Below are 13,233 nucleotides of genomic sequence, written 5' to 3' on the forward strand. Positions count from 1 at the left end.
TCTGTTTTTTAATGACACTAAGGAAGCTTTTTCCAAGTTTTCTATTTTTTATTTTTTTGTGAAATTTTCTGATGGCACTGAAAGCGGCAAAACTGCCTGCGAAGAAGGAACCAAGAAATTATCCTGTGCATGTTGCATTGGATGTTTTCAACTTTGGCAAATGGTGTTTTAGAATTGGAGAGAGGTTTATTTAAAGGAGGAAGTAAGAGAGAAGACCTCTGATCTTAAGGTTTTGTTCCTGCCAAACTACTCCTAAAACAATTCCTGGAAGCCCGGTAAAAGTGAGCTTTCCTATAACTGACAGCAACATCCACCGATGGTTAATCCGAGACTGTTTCTCTTGGCCATTAACCAGTGTCAGAGGAACTGAGCTAATGGAAGAGGAATAAAGGAAGGGTATTTTGCGGTATGTCAACTGACTGACAAGGCTTTTTAGAAAACTGCTCACTAGATTTAGTTTTTTGCTAAAGAAAGATATAATGTTTGCATGAATTACAGCAGGTCATCTAGGTCAACAATTTGCAAGAATCCACCACTTCTGCCTCGTCAGTTAAAAGACTGTTTCCTCAAAATCTGACGTATCATTAACAAATATGTACAAATGTCTATGCCTGTGTTTTTATGTTGTTTAGCAGTTTTAGCGTCTCATTAATGAATCAGGAATTGGTTTTAACTGAGGTCTGCAAAGCATCAGATGTGCTGGTTTGTTTTGTGACTTTCTGGATGAATTGTTGATGAGCTCCAAGAGTAACTTTTCGGCTCTAAACAAATCGTGTGTAAATATTTATTTGCCGATGTTGGGGTAAATGTTTCTTTCTTTTACTTATTTTCTATCTGTATGTACTTTTTTTCCTTTTTTTAATAACTGACATTTGTCTACTTGAAATGGAAGTTTGGAATATTTTTGTGAGAATGCCCTGATGTACCAGGAGATTATCCATTTGTTTTATGAAGTTTCAAGAGATTGGTTTATTTAAACTAAAAAGCTGCCCCAACTGCTTCTTTTTGTGCTACAGTATATTAAACAAAGGCTACAACATCCAAGTTTTAATTTTGCTTGCGGAATTTTCTTTTTTTGCCACTAGAGGGCAGCAAACGTTTATCCAAAGTGATATTTTTTTTTTTTTCAAAGACTTTTTAGGGCCATGTTCAGTCCAAATGAATGGAATCTAAATATTTTAATTAAAAAAAAAAATCATTTATTTAAAAAATATCAGATCAAAAGCAGTTTGCTTATCTTCTAGAGCTATATCACGTCTTTTTATTCAGCTGTACAAACAGCTCCGGTACAGAACTAACCCCATGCTGGGAAATGTGAACAAAAAAAAAAATAATAATCAAAGAACTTTTTTTTTATTTTTTTTATAACATTTAAACCAATACAGCTGAGTAAACAAAAGCCAGAACTTTGGAAAAAGAAAAAAAAAAGTGCTTTGCCTGACATACGCTTCCAAGTTTCATTTCCTTAAAATAACAACCACAAAAAAAGGTATTTTAGTGAGAATTAATGCAACAAACCAATGCACCTCTAAAGGTTTTAGGTTACTTTAAAATAAATCAAAAATAATTTCCAGGATAAAGTTTAGAATCCCTTTGCTTTACTTTCATTTTATCCTAACATATACATACTTTAAAAATATGATGTGTTTTACTTATACAGACTTTCTTATATTCAATAAGGAGACCAAATGTATTCATTTATCCACTACTTCATTTTATTTTTGAATAAAAAACACTATTTCCTGTCATACAGCATATTTCAGCAATGATTTAAATCAGAATAAAATACAGTGTGCACATTATATAAGTAACGGTACCCTAAAAAAAAAAACTGTTATTGGAAAATATGAAACTTCAGCTACATTTCCTGTGGAGGAATAAAACGTCCCCTTGTAAGATTAGGTAACACTACATTCCTATGAATTTCAAAGTAAAAGCAGCCTTTATTTTTCTTAGATCTTTAACTGTGGTGAAAACCCAACTTTTTAAGGGAATATCTTGAGTAGCAATGATTTCTCCTAAAAAAAAAACTAAACAAAATGGAGCTTATTCCAATGCATCAAATACAAATTAATACAAGATTAAAAAAATTAACCACTGAATAAAAACCTGCAGTTTCTAGTCACATTTTTTATCATTGAGGATCTCATTTTATCACAAAATACAATTCAGTTAATAAAAACAGTGATGTTATTTCTAATCGGATCTTATCTAACGGCAGTTGTAACGTGTACAATGGGAGTGCTCCGGTACAAATAATTAATACTTGAAACCGGATAAGCTGTGAGTTCACTATTTTATTTATGGTGTCGTAGTGCAAAAAGGCTTCACACAGCAGAAGATGAGGCACTTCTATGATTAAGGCTCAGAAATTACTGATTGGTTCTGCTCGGAGTTCACCAGCTGCTGCCTTTACGTTCAGGCACTTTTCCCGTTAGATAGAGGTTCTGCTTCGGGGGTTTGTGGCACAGGGCTGAGTTCTGTTGGCGGCCCTCTGGCTGAGGCGAGCCGCTCCCTCTGCTGGTTCCTGAAGTGACGGATGAGGACGAAGGCAGCGCTGACGGTGTACAGCACAGTGAGCAGGCAGAAGTAAATGAAGTAGACTAAGAACTGGAAAAAAAATGGGTGGGGGGAAGTTATCCAAGAGTTTCTGCAGAAGTTTGGGCATCTTTATAAAAACCCTGCATAGGAATCAAATACTTTAACCGAAAGGAAGTTTCCCAGTTGTTCAGCTTCTACTTCAGTTTTTGTAGATAAAGAAAGCACAATAATTTTTATTTATCTTTGTTAAAATATCCCAATGCCAAATCTCTTTATTAATTTCCAAAAGTTGAGCATCTACACTCCAGTATTTATAAAATTGAGTGAATTTAGCCTTAATTTGAGCAGGTAAAGATGATTTACCAATGGAATGAGATAAGATAATTGGATAATATGCACTTGAAATAAGACAATTCAATTTGTTTTTTGTCTTATTTTAAATGTAAATTGTCTTGTTCCATTGGCAAAGTCTCACCAATTAAAAAAAAGCACTTATTAAAAAAGACACTATAGATTTCATTTAGATTTCATTTTTTTGCAGTTAGGGCTGAAATCCTTAAAAACAACTAGGGCTGAAACAATCCGATTAATCGATTATTGAAATAATTGTCATCTAATTTAATAATCGATTAATCGTTAACTGGAGTACAGAGATTCTAAAACATGCTTATAGCTGACAGAGCAACCAATTGGAGCAGTAATTATACAAAGTTTCTAAAAAAAAATATTTGAAAGTTTTGCATTTAAGATAAAAAAAAAACTTTCCATTTGTCAATATGGTATTTTCAGAACTCCTCAAATAGAAAAAGTTTGAGTTTCACCTGGTTTAATTTTGTAAAAAGTCTTCTTTATTGGGCTATCTGATTAATCGATGAATTGAAAAAATAATCGACAGATTAATCGTAAAATAATCATTAGTTGAAGCCCTAAATACAACCTCCTAGATATTTGGTGCTGAACCAGCTGAAACATAGACACCTCTTCAAAGCTTCTTGGACAAAATAAAAGAAATATTCAAAATGTGGTTGAAAATTTCACCTGAGCGTATATGTCTAGTCCCAGCCCCCTCTTGTCTGAAAATATCAAGTTGATGATGCTCTTCAGTATCGTCGCTAAGAAGGTGTTGATGCCGAACACCAGAGCACACAGCTCCTTGGTGAGCGATGATGCGATCTGGAAACTGCAGGACAAACAGCTCTTCAGAATCAGCAGTTTATCATATACTTGGAGAGTAAACACTAGAGGGCGCTAAAAGTTTAATTCCTTTTCAAAAGAACAACCTGTTCAGTTTAGACAGATTAGTTAATAAATTGGATTGACGTATTCCTGGAGTTTAAGTGTTCTGATCCGAGATTCTTTGAATTGACAATAACTGGTTTCCAATGTACTTACGTAGCAATAGGCACCAGGAACTGGTAGAAGCCTCTGAAGAGGATGTAACAAGCATAACAGACCCAAATGTTTTGCGTGTTGCCCATAAGCAGCAGCAAGCAAGCCTGCAGGGCCGTGATAACACAGATGACCAGCTCCGACCAGATGTTCCACCGGATTTTAGCGTAGCCCGCTGCAAAGGAGGTGGCTGCACCTGCAGAGAGAGAAAAGGCCTAAGCTGGTCAGCAAAAAAAAAAAATCTAAATTAATCCTAACAGGGAACACATCTTCTCCTTTAAGTTAAATTAAGATGTTTAATCTGGGTGTCAAACTACTGCTCAGACATTTCATCCCAGCGCTGCGTGTCCCGAGCCCGTAATCTTCGGCGTCCCCTCACACCCCCACCACGGACTGTTCTCCCTGCTGCCTTCGGGGAAGAGGCTTTGCAGCATCCGCTGCAAGACCAGCAGGTTCTGCAACAGCTTCTTCCCCGCTGCCATCAGAACTGTTAACTCTAAACTGGACTCTGCATCACACTCGCAACATTATTCTGTACCACCAACGTGGCTGAAACTTTTATAATCCTTTTAAATATGACACAACTCTATGTTCCACTGCATTTTGCACCATATTTATTTTGCACTGCACTGAAACTTTCCATATTAATGCCTTTTTCACTATTATTTTGATTATTTAAACTGGTTTTCCTTTTCTCCTACTCTGTTTACATGATGATCACTACAGCACATATTAATGGTAATGTTCTTTTTACTGTTTTAAGTAACATAATTTAGTTTTTTTTACAACCAGTGTATAAAAAATGACATTAAAGATTGTCTAAGTCTAAGAAATCAATCAGTGCTTGTGGAACAAGGACATCTGGTCCTCCGTTTGTTATCGCTTAGCTTACATCACATTTCCTTTTGTAAAGACACTTAACTGCTTCCATGTGACCTTTATCAGTTTACTACCTTTGGGCTTTACAGCTAACTTAAAGTACAGAGAGAGATGTCATCTGGTAAGAACAGGAAGCAGAGAAATTGGTTTTCTTCTGAGCACCAAGAGAGTCAGATTAATGGGTTTGGAGGCTGCGCTAATGAGAGTCTGAGGAGGTTTTAATTGTCTGATCTTTTCCTCCCTATTCAAGACAGAAAGATCTGTTAAAACCATATTTATAATCAGCTGTTTTTAATGGTTTGTTTGTGTTCTTCTGACTTTTGCATGTGATTTCCCTTTAGTTTAATTCCAGAGGTTAGACAGCCTCGAAGAAAGCTCTAAGTGGGCTAAAGTATCAATCAGGGGAAGAGTTGAAAAAGACTGATCAATGACTGGGGGGGCATGTTACCGATCCTATAGAACTGATCAAAGAGGAGGAAATACGGATCCCATCAGAACCAAAGTCGTTGGGACTATGTGCGTAGTATACATGATATAGACCATGGGTTCTCTTGAATCTCTACTATAGCTCAATATTTAATTAAATTTTCGTAATAGAATGACGGTAAAATACCAAAAACATGTTTTTAAATCTACTTTTCTTGTCATTTGCTTGAAAATTATGCATTCAGTCCTTATTTTTTATTTTTTTTTACATCAAATAATATCCTATGGAGGAAAATCTGTGCTTCATTTTCATGAAACATTTCATGATTTTTCCTCATTAGAAGGCTAAAAATACAATTGGCTGTTTAAAATGGAAACATATTTCCCATAGGAGCTATTTAACAAAAATAATAACGTTGTGTTTAATGAAAAGGCGAAAATCAGTCAACAAAGCTTTAAAGAGGTCATAGAATAATTATATAGTGTATTTGGTGCTGGTCCTTAAAGGGGAATTTCGTTTTTTTTACATTGGGCCCTTGATTTTATGTTATTACATCATGATCTACTCACCCATATGAGTTTTGTGTCATTTGGAGCCGTTCTGTTAGATATTCGGTTAGGTTATATCCAGGCACCGTCTTCCTATGGGCAACGACTTCAAAGCACAAACTGAACTGTTCATAATTTATTCTTTATGGTACGCTAGCATTCATAACATGTAGGCGAATAACTGTCCCCCAGACATCCACGGTTATATTTTTTTTTAATTTATATGTTTTAAAAACAAAGCGGAGCGTGTATTTTGTCATCCGCGAGCCAGCTAGCATTCATTCATCCTGTCCGCTGAACTGCTGCTAGTTTTACTCACATGCCTGAAAGATGTCTAGTGCTACGAACACAGATGATCTCGCTCTCGAAATGGAACTGAATGATTCAGATTAGCTAGCTATATGAATAGAAGGGGTACAGTGCAGCTGAATATGGCCCGGGCTGCCTGTTACGATTCCAGTGCACATGCGCGGATGACGTCACACACACGGCGCTTTGTTTTTAAAACATATAAATATAAAAAATATAACTGCAGATGTCTGGGGGAGAGGGATTTGCCAACATGTTATGAATGCTGGTGTACCATAAAGAATAAATTATGAACAGTTATGTTCATAACAGTCATCTACCCAAAGGTAGACGTTACTTGGATATAACCTAACGGAATATCTTCAGATCTGCTCCAAATGACACAAAACTCATATGGGTGAGTAGAACATGGTGTAATAAGGTAAAATCAAGGGCCCAATGTAAAAAAAAAAAACGAAATTCCCCTTTAAGTTCTCTGAATAGGGTGTGCAACATTATTTGGGCTGAAAATGGCATATTTGCTGTTCTATGAGCCCTAATGCAAGCCTAGTTAAAAGCCCTAGAATAAAACAACAGGTTTACTTCCTTTTATGGTATGCTCATGAATAGTTAGATCAGCTGTGCGCTGATTGGTTGGTTTATAACGCGCGAAGCTGGCGAGCAAAGACTCATTATAGCAACAAGCATTCAGTCACTGAAATATTAAATTGTTGATATGGTAGGGTGACCAGACGTCCTCTTTTTCCCAGACATGTTCTTCTTTTCAAGCCTAAAAAAATGTCAGGGGGGAATTTAAAAATCGTCTGGGAATTTGGTCGACTACAGTGCAGCAGAACCGAGAAAGGAGGTGTCGATGGGGTTTGAACTTCTCTGTACGTCCATTTCACCCACTGAACTATCGTTAATCATCTATGACAATGTAAACTCGGTTTTACATCCTATGACCCCTTTAACATTTGCAGCTATACCAATCTTTAATTAGTGGCACTCAGGGCAAAATGGCGCTATGGATTTTAAAAGCTGCAGACCCCTGATTTAAGGTCAAACTGATTAGATCCTGGTGGGCGTTCTGCTAAGATAAAGTCTCTACTAAATTACAGTTGAGTTCAAAAAGATCTGCCCATTCTATATGTTCATTAAGTAATAAGGAATTTTTGGTTTTAAAAAAACAATAGTTCAATATCTAAGAGCGTCACAATAAGTAATATGCAGATGACACTGATATTTTTTTTGTGATAAATCCAAACAGCCAAGACAAAATGATTTAGTAAGAGATTAGATCCTAGAAAAAAGACTTACTCAGTAGTGTTGAAGCCGCCTCTACTGCCCCGTTGTAGGAGGCGGTGGAATACACTCTGTTCCACAGGATGTGGACGTAGAACAGCACCAGGTAATATCCTGTGGAGTTGAGGACCCACCACATGGACCAGAGCCTCAGGTTGGGCCTCCTCACCACGTTTCTCAACTCCAGCAGCATCTGGACAAAAACCGAATCTTTCCAACATGACGTCGAGGACAAACCTCCCGGTTTGGGGTTAATTTTATCCAGTTCTGACTGAGCTGCTTCCAGCTCCTTTGGCTCCTGGTTCTTCATCCGATTGAAAAACAGGGAGCGCTTCGGCCAGGGCAGGCAGAAGGAAAGCACCAATCCGAAGCTCACAAACCCCAAACAGATGGCATCCAGGGTGTAGTAGGAGACGTTGCCCACAGACCTGCAGAGCTGTCCCAGCACGGAGCTGGTGAAGACCCCCAGCAGGACGGAGGAGCGGGAGTAGCCCGCCACGCGCTGATAGAAAGCAGGGCTCACTAAGGAGAAGATGTAGGAGGAGTAGGCTACGCGGCAGGCCATGGTGATGCCGTAGAAGAACTCCATCAGCTGTATGTGAATCAGTGTGGTGCCCAGGAGCATGAGAAGCCAGATGACCACATGGCTGATGCCCTGGATGATCAGGACCGGCTTATAGCGCAGGAGATCCGTCAGCAGGAAGGCCGGCACCAACGACACCATGTAGGAGTACGTCAACACCGGAGTTATCTCATTGGTCACCTGGAAACATCGACACAAAAAAAAATAACTCAAAAAACACGATAGAAAATGAATGTTTTCTCTCCTAACTATTTTTCAAACAGTCAAGTCAATAAATCATTCTGGTTTACACTATTTTAGCCTGAATGGACGCTTTTTTATCGCATTCTTACCGGAAAGTTACGATGGCCGATAGGTGCAAAGCGCAGTATGAATCACATGTATGACCCAAAAAAAATTAGGCGAAATGCTCATTACTTTGTGTTTGTAGCGTTTTTTCCATCGGATTTGTTTTTCGTACTCGCTTGATTTGGAATTTGCATCGTAAGAAGTAAAAATGTAACTTTTTTTTTTATCAAAATGTAATTAACATTCACAAAACATTTAAAATGTATTGGAGGGAAAAGAGTAAAAAAAATACAAAAATATTAATAAAAACAAGAGAAAACAAAAAACAGAACACCTTCTTTGGAAGTGTCTAGACAGATAAATAGCCATAAACCCCCCGCAATGTTTTGTTATAGCATCCTAAATTCTATTATGTTGCCTTTAAACTCAAGTTTACCTGCAATTTAAAAAAACAAGTACACCATGTTCCAGTTAGCACAGGGTAATTAATTACATTTGCAATATAATCACAACAAAATTTTCAGATCGCATAGATACTGATTTTTAATCACACTATATTTGACAAAAATAAGACACTGAAGTTTTCCCTGATTAAACACTTGAAGTGGGTTTGTTGCCACACAGAAATGTAAAAAGAGTTGCAACAGATCCTCACCAGCAAGTAGAAGTAAACACTTTTTCACACAATTGTTAAAGTAAAGTCCCGTAACAACAGATTCTGGGTAGGCAAGCTCTAAAAAACTGAAATTCTGGGATGAAACATCTACAGGTTTGGAGTTAGTGTAAGGGAAAATCTAAATAAAATCACAATTTTAATTAAAGATAATCACAATTTTGATTTTTGGCAAAATCGTTCAGTCTCATTTTAAGGTTTTCAGTAAATCTGTAACTCCATTTTTTTAACTAATTTCAAAAAATAAGCTTAAAACAAATATTTCTATACTGATCAGGCTAAACTTAATGTGCAACAAAAAGCCTAAGACTGTAAGTAAGCAAAGAACCTGTAGAGGTTAGCATGTATTTATGGTTGCCAATGAAGAAAAACACATTAATTAATTTCGAAAACAGCCTATATTTGTGGTTGTAATCATTATATTTATAGAGGTCTTAAACTCCTTCTAACAAGACGTTCTCTTTCTTGTAAGAAAAAAAAATAGTATAAACCAAACACATGAAAACAACTACAGAGGGATAAATGTTCCACTTTTTCTTCTTCTTTCTCTTTGTAATTAAAATCTGGATATTAAAATTTTAAATTTTGTCGAAAAGACAAGACAGTTCCAGTAAACCTGACAAATAACTCTGTCAAACTTCTGATTTTAAAAATTATATGTCAGACTATTAGTTCTTTATTTAGAAATCTCTTTTAGCATCACTGCAGCCGATCGTTTGACTAACATCATAGATTTGAATTCAACTCTGAATTCATTCACAAATCAGCATACAGTGAGCCGGTTAGGTGGAATGTGAACTCTGACCCACAGTAAGATGGATCAGTGAACTCCCTGCAGCGAGCACATGCGTTTATCCCAGTAGTTTCACTTAGTTAGAGCATAACTGTATTGCTGTTAAAAAGAGACGGAAAGCCTTGTTTTTCTTTGAGTTGAAGCAAAGATAATTGACCAAGAAAGTTGACACATAACGGAAAATAGCTAACCTGCACTTCAGTGAAGTTTTTCTCCGAGCTCAACAAATTGGGTGTAATGAAGGCCTCCCCGGGCCTTATGGAAGACATGAAGCCGTAGAAGCACAAAAATATGACCGAGCACTTCAGCTTTTTGGCATCCTCTGCCGGTTCCTCGGCCGGAGCCGGGGCCGTGGCCGTTTCCGCGTCTCCGTGATCCTCAGCGTCTTCCGACGGGGGTGTTTTAAGATCCACATATTTCTCCCCATCTGATCCGTCCATTAGGTCGTCTGCTGCCATTGTGGCAGCTGGATGTCGGTCACCCAGGGATGAAGAGTGCAACTTTTTAGCTGTGTCAGATCAGCATGGGAAAAAAAAGAAAATAAAAAGAAGAAAAAAAAAATCTGCTCTTAGGGGACTGATAGAACAAATTTTTAACACTGTTTGGTCCTCTGTGAGCCAATAGAGACTGAGCTACATGGAATGAACCATTTTACAGGGTGATGAAACGCTAGGTGGACTGCTAGCATGCCGTCGTTCACATGTAAGAGAAACTGTTGACCTTTGCTCTGTTCCACCGTGTGACATTGTTTGACAGCAAGCTATCCAGCAGCTGAGACTCAGGGCATTGTTAACCTGAAACAGAAAAGGGAAAAAAAAGCTTAGTTAGTTTGGCTAAATTGCACTTTCCTATATAAACAAAGGCATTAGGCTTGTTTTGGAATATTTTTTCCTTAAAATCTCACCAATTTTGATGATCGAGAAAAACATCTTGACAAAAACAGATCGGTTAAAACAAATATCCACACCAGACAGACAGGAAAATGTCATTTGTTTTCTGCACATGTAACTCTAGAAGCTGCATTCAAATCGGCCAATTACATCACACACAAATAACTGTAAACAAACCATGAAATTGGGGATTATGAAATGCAAACTCTTGTTAGAGGGTTTTGCATTAAAAAAAAAAATTTAAAAAAAGTTTAAGTGTGCTGTTACCTCCATGTGGTAAAAAAAAAGAACAAGCAAAAAGAAATACTACACTCAAAAAAATATTTTATGTTATGTAACTTTATTACATAGCAAATACCCATGTAGTTTTTTAGCTAATTATGATACAAACCTATTAAATTAATCTTACGATACATATTCATTTGTATGATAAAGCTTATTTATTTCAAATGCATAATTGTCAGGCTTTTTTATTTAGAATTAATAAAGAATAATTACTTAATATTAATACAAATTAGTGTATTTATTTCAAACGCATAGTTTTAAATGCATAATATTCAGGTTGCCTATTTGCAGTTCCGTGCAATTCTGAATACATAAACCTCAAAGTTATTAATTTTCAATAAATAAGCTTATTATACAAATGATTAGGATCATGCAAGGTTTATTCAATAGGTTTGTGTGTTAAAATTATCTTTTAAATTTACATAAATCTAAAAAAATCTGGGTGAAATATTTCTGTGATTCTATATCAGCTACATCTGCTCGACATGGCAGCCCAGCTTGGTTTGTAGATTTGAATATTTTCAACTTAATTCTAAGGAGATGTTTTTTGTAATTAGCATTTTATATATACCTATACATTATCTTTATGTTAGAATTAAAAACTTAAGTGTAAGTTGTTAGGGATTTGTTTGACAGACCTACACAAAATAATCCAGGAAAATAACACATGGGTTTCATGATTTGTTTTTTTTTGTTTTTTTTTAACAAACAAGAAATCTGAAAATTGCAAACTAATTCTTTGGCAGTATCATGCTATGGGATGCTTTTCTTCAGAAGAAACCGGTCAGTATTAAATTGAGCTGTTGTTTTAAATGTAGAGCAGGGCTGAAACTAACGATTATTTTACAAATCGATTAATCTGTCAATTATTTTTTTGATCAATCGATTAATAATCTAATAGCCAAATGTTCCTTAAAGAAGAATTTTAACTAAATTAAACCAGATGAAACTAAGATTTTCCACTTGAGGGGTTCTGGATAGAGCATATTGACAGACAAAAAGGTTGTTTATCTTAAATTAAAAATGATTATATATTGTTTTTACAATTTTGATATAATAACTGCTCAAATTAGGTCGCTCTGTCAGCTTAAGGGCTATATACTCCAGTTCACAATAAATCGATTACTAAATTAGTTGAAGATTATTTCAAATATCAATTAATCACGATTAAGCTGATTAATTGTTTTAGCTCTAATGCAGACCATCACATGAAAAAAAAAAAAAAAAGTTAGCTGCTTAAAAAAAAAAAAAAAAAAAGCAGGATTGAAGGTTTAGAGTCAAGCTGATACAAAAGATTGGGATTAGGAATATTTTTGCATGAAAATAGGCCCAATATACTTTGTTAATTTTTGACTGAGCTGGAGCTTTTTTGCAAATTGTTTGCTAGAAAACAAATCAAATAACACCAAAACATGGTTTGACTGATCTCATTCAAACGTTATTGTTGGCCTATCCTGTCTAAACAAAATATATTTTAAGTAGTAGACATAATGTAAGGCGTTGCTTGTTCTAAATCGTGTTAAATTTGATTATTTCCTTCCTGCAATAGAAAGCACAAGACTATAAGAGCTTAATTGTAAGAAAGAACTTTGCATTATTTATTTATCATGTCTTATTAGTACGAATTTAACGAAAACAACAAAGCAGTGCAGTGAAAAACAAGTTGTAACTGGGTCACTGATGTGTCGTTACAGCTGCAAAACGTTACACAAGTGTTAGCATGCTCACAGGCTGCTAGCTGGTAATGTGCTGCTAACACATGTGTTGTTAAAACGAGGGTTTATTGTGTTAATTCGATGCCAAAGTAAATTAGCAACTCATTTACTGAATTACAGCTAATAGGCTAACAGGAGTGTCCGTTAAAAGCAACAGCTTTATCTGGACATTGCCAGCAGAAATGGTTAAAAACGCGTTTAAGGTAAAACGTGTAAACTCCACAAGACAGGATAAGGTTGACTTCATAATAAAAGCGCATTTTAGTAACTTTAGAGGGAACGATAAAAATATTTGAATATTATACTGTACCTAATGTGGTCCAGAAAGCTACAGCACGAGATGGACTGGACGGTGCCGCGGTGTTTTCTGGGAAATTGAGTTTTTTTCCCGCCAAACTAGAACTTGCCAGCGTTCCCAACTAGTCTGAACCTGTCTGAGGGGAGTTGTTTTCTGAGGAGCTACCGAGAGATTTTAATACAAAAACGAATGCAATAAATTTTAAATTGTTTGTTAAATATGTAATGTTTTGGTGTAAAGTACAAAGCTGGTAACTTTCTTTTATCAGTTTTTTTTTTTTACTTCCTCTTAGTTTTTTTAATAAGGGGTTCAGAGGGAGGTCATGTAGGAC

At 36.1% G+C, this 13,233-nt stretch overlaps 1 protein-coding gene across 1 annotated transcript; it reads right to left on the minus strand.

Moving 5' to 3' along the window:
* Positions 1-1,690: 1,690 nt before the first annotated feature.
* Positions 1,691-13,017, minus strand: slc19a1 (solute carrier family 19 (folate transporter), member 1). The gene is made up of 6 exons (XM_015391975.1): positions 12,915-13,017; positions 9,906-10,508; positions 7,393-8,140; positions 3,934-4,126; positions 3,580-3,721; positions 1,691-2,610 (listed from the first exon to the last, which is right to left on the minus strand). The coding sequence occupies exons 2-6, from the start codon at positions 10,170-10,172 to the stop codon at positions 2,419-2,421; spliced, it is 1,542 nt and encodes a 513-aa protein (XP_015247461.1). The 5' UTR covers positions 10,173-10,508; positions 12,915-13,017; the 3' UTR covers positions 1,691-2,418.
* Positions 13,018-13,233: the final 216 nt, after the last annotated feature.

Source organism: Cyprinodon variegatus, unplaced genomic scaffold, assembly GCF_000732505.1.
Source record: "Cyprinodon variegatus isolate N-32 unplaced genomic scaffold, C_variegatus-1.0 Scaffold568, whole genome shotgun sequence".
NCBI lineage: Eukaryota > Metazoa > Chordata > Actinopteri > Cyprinodontiformes > Cyprinodontidae > Cyprinodon > Cyprinodon variegatus.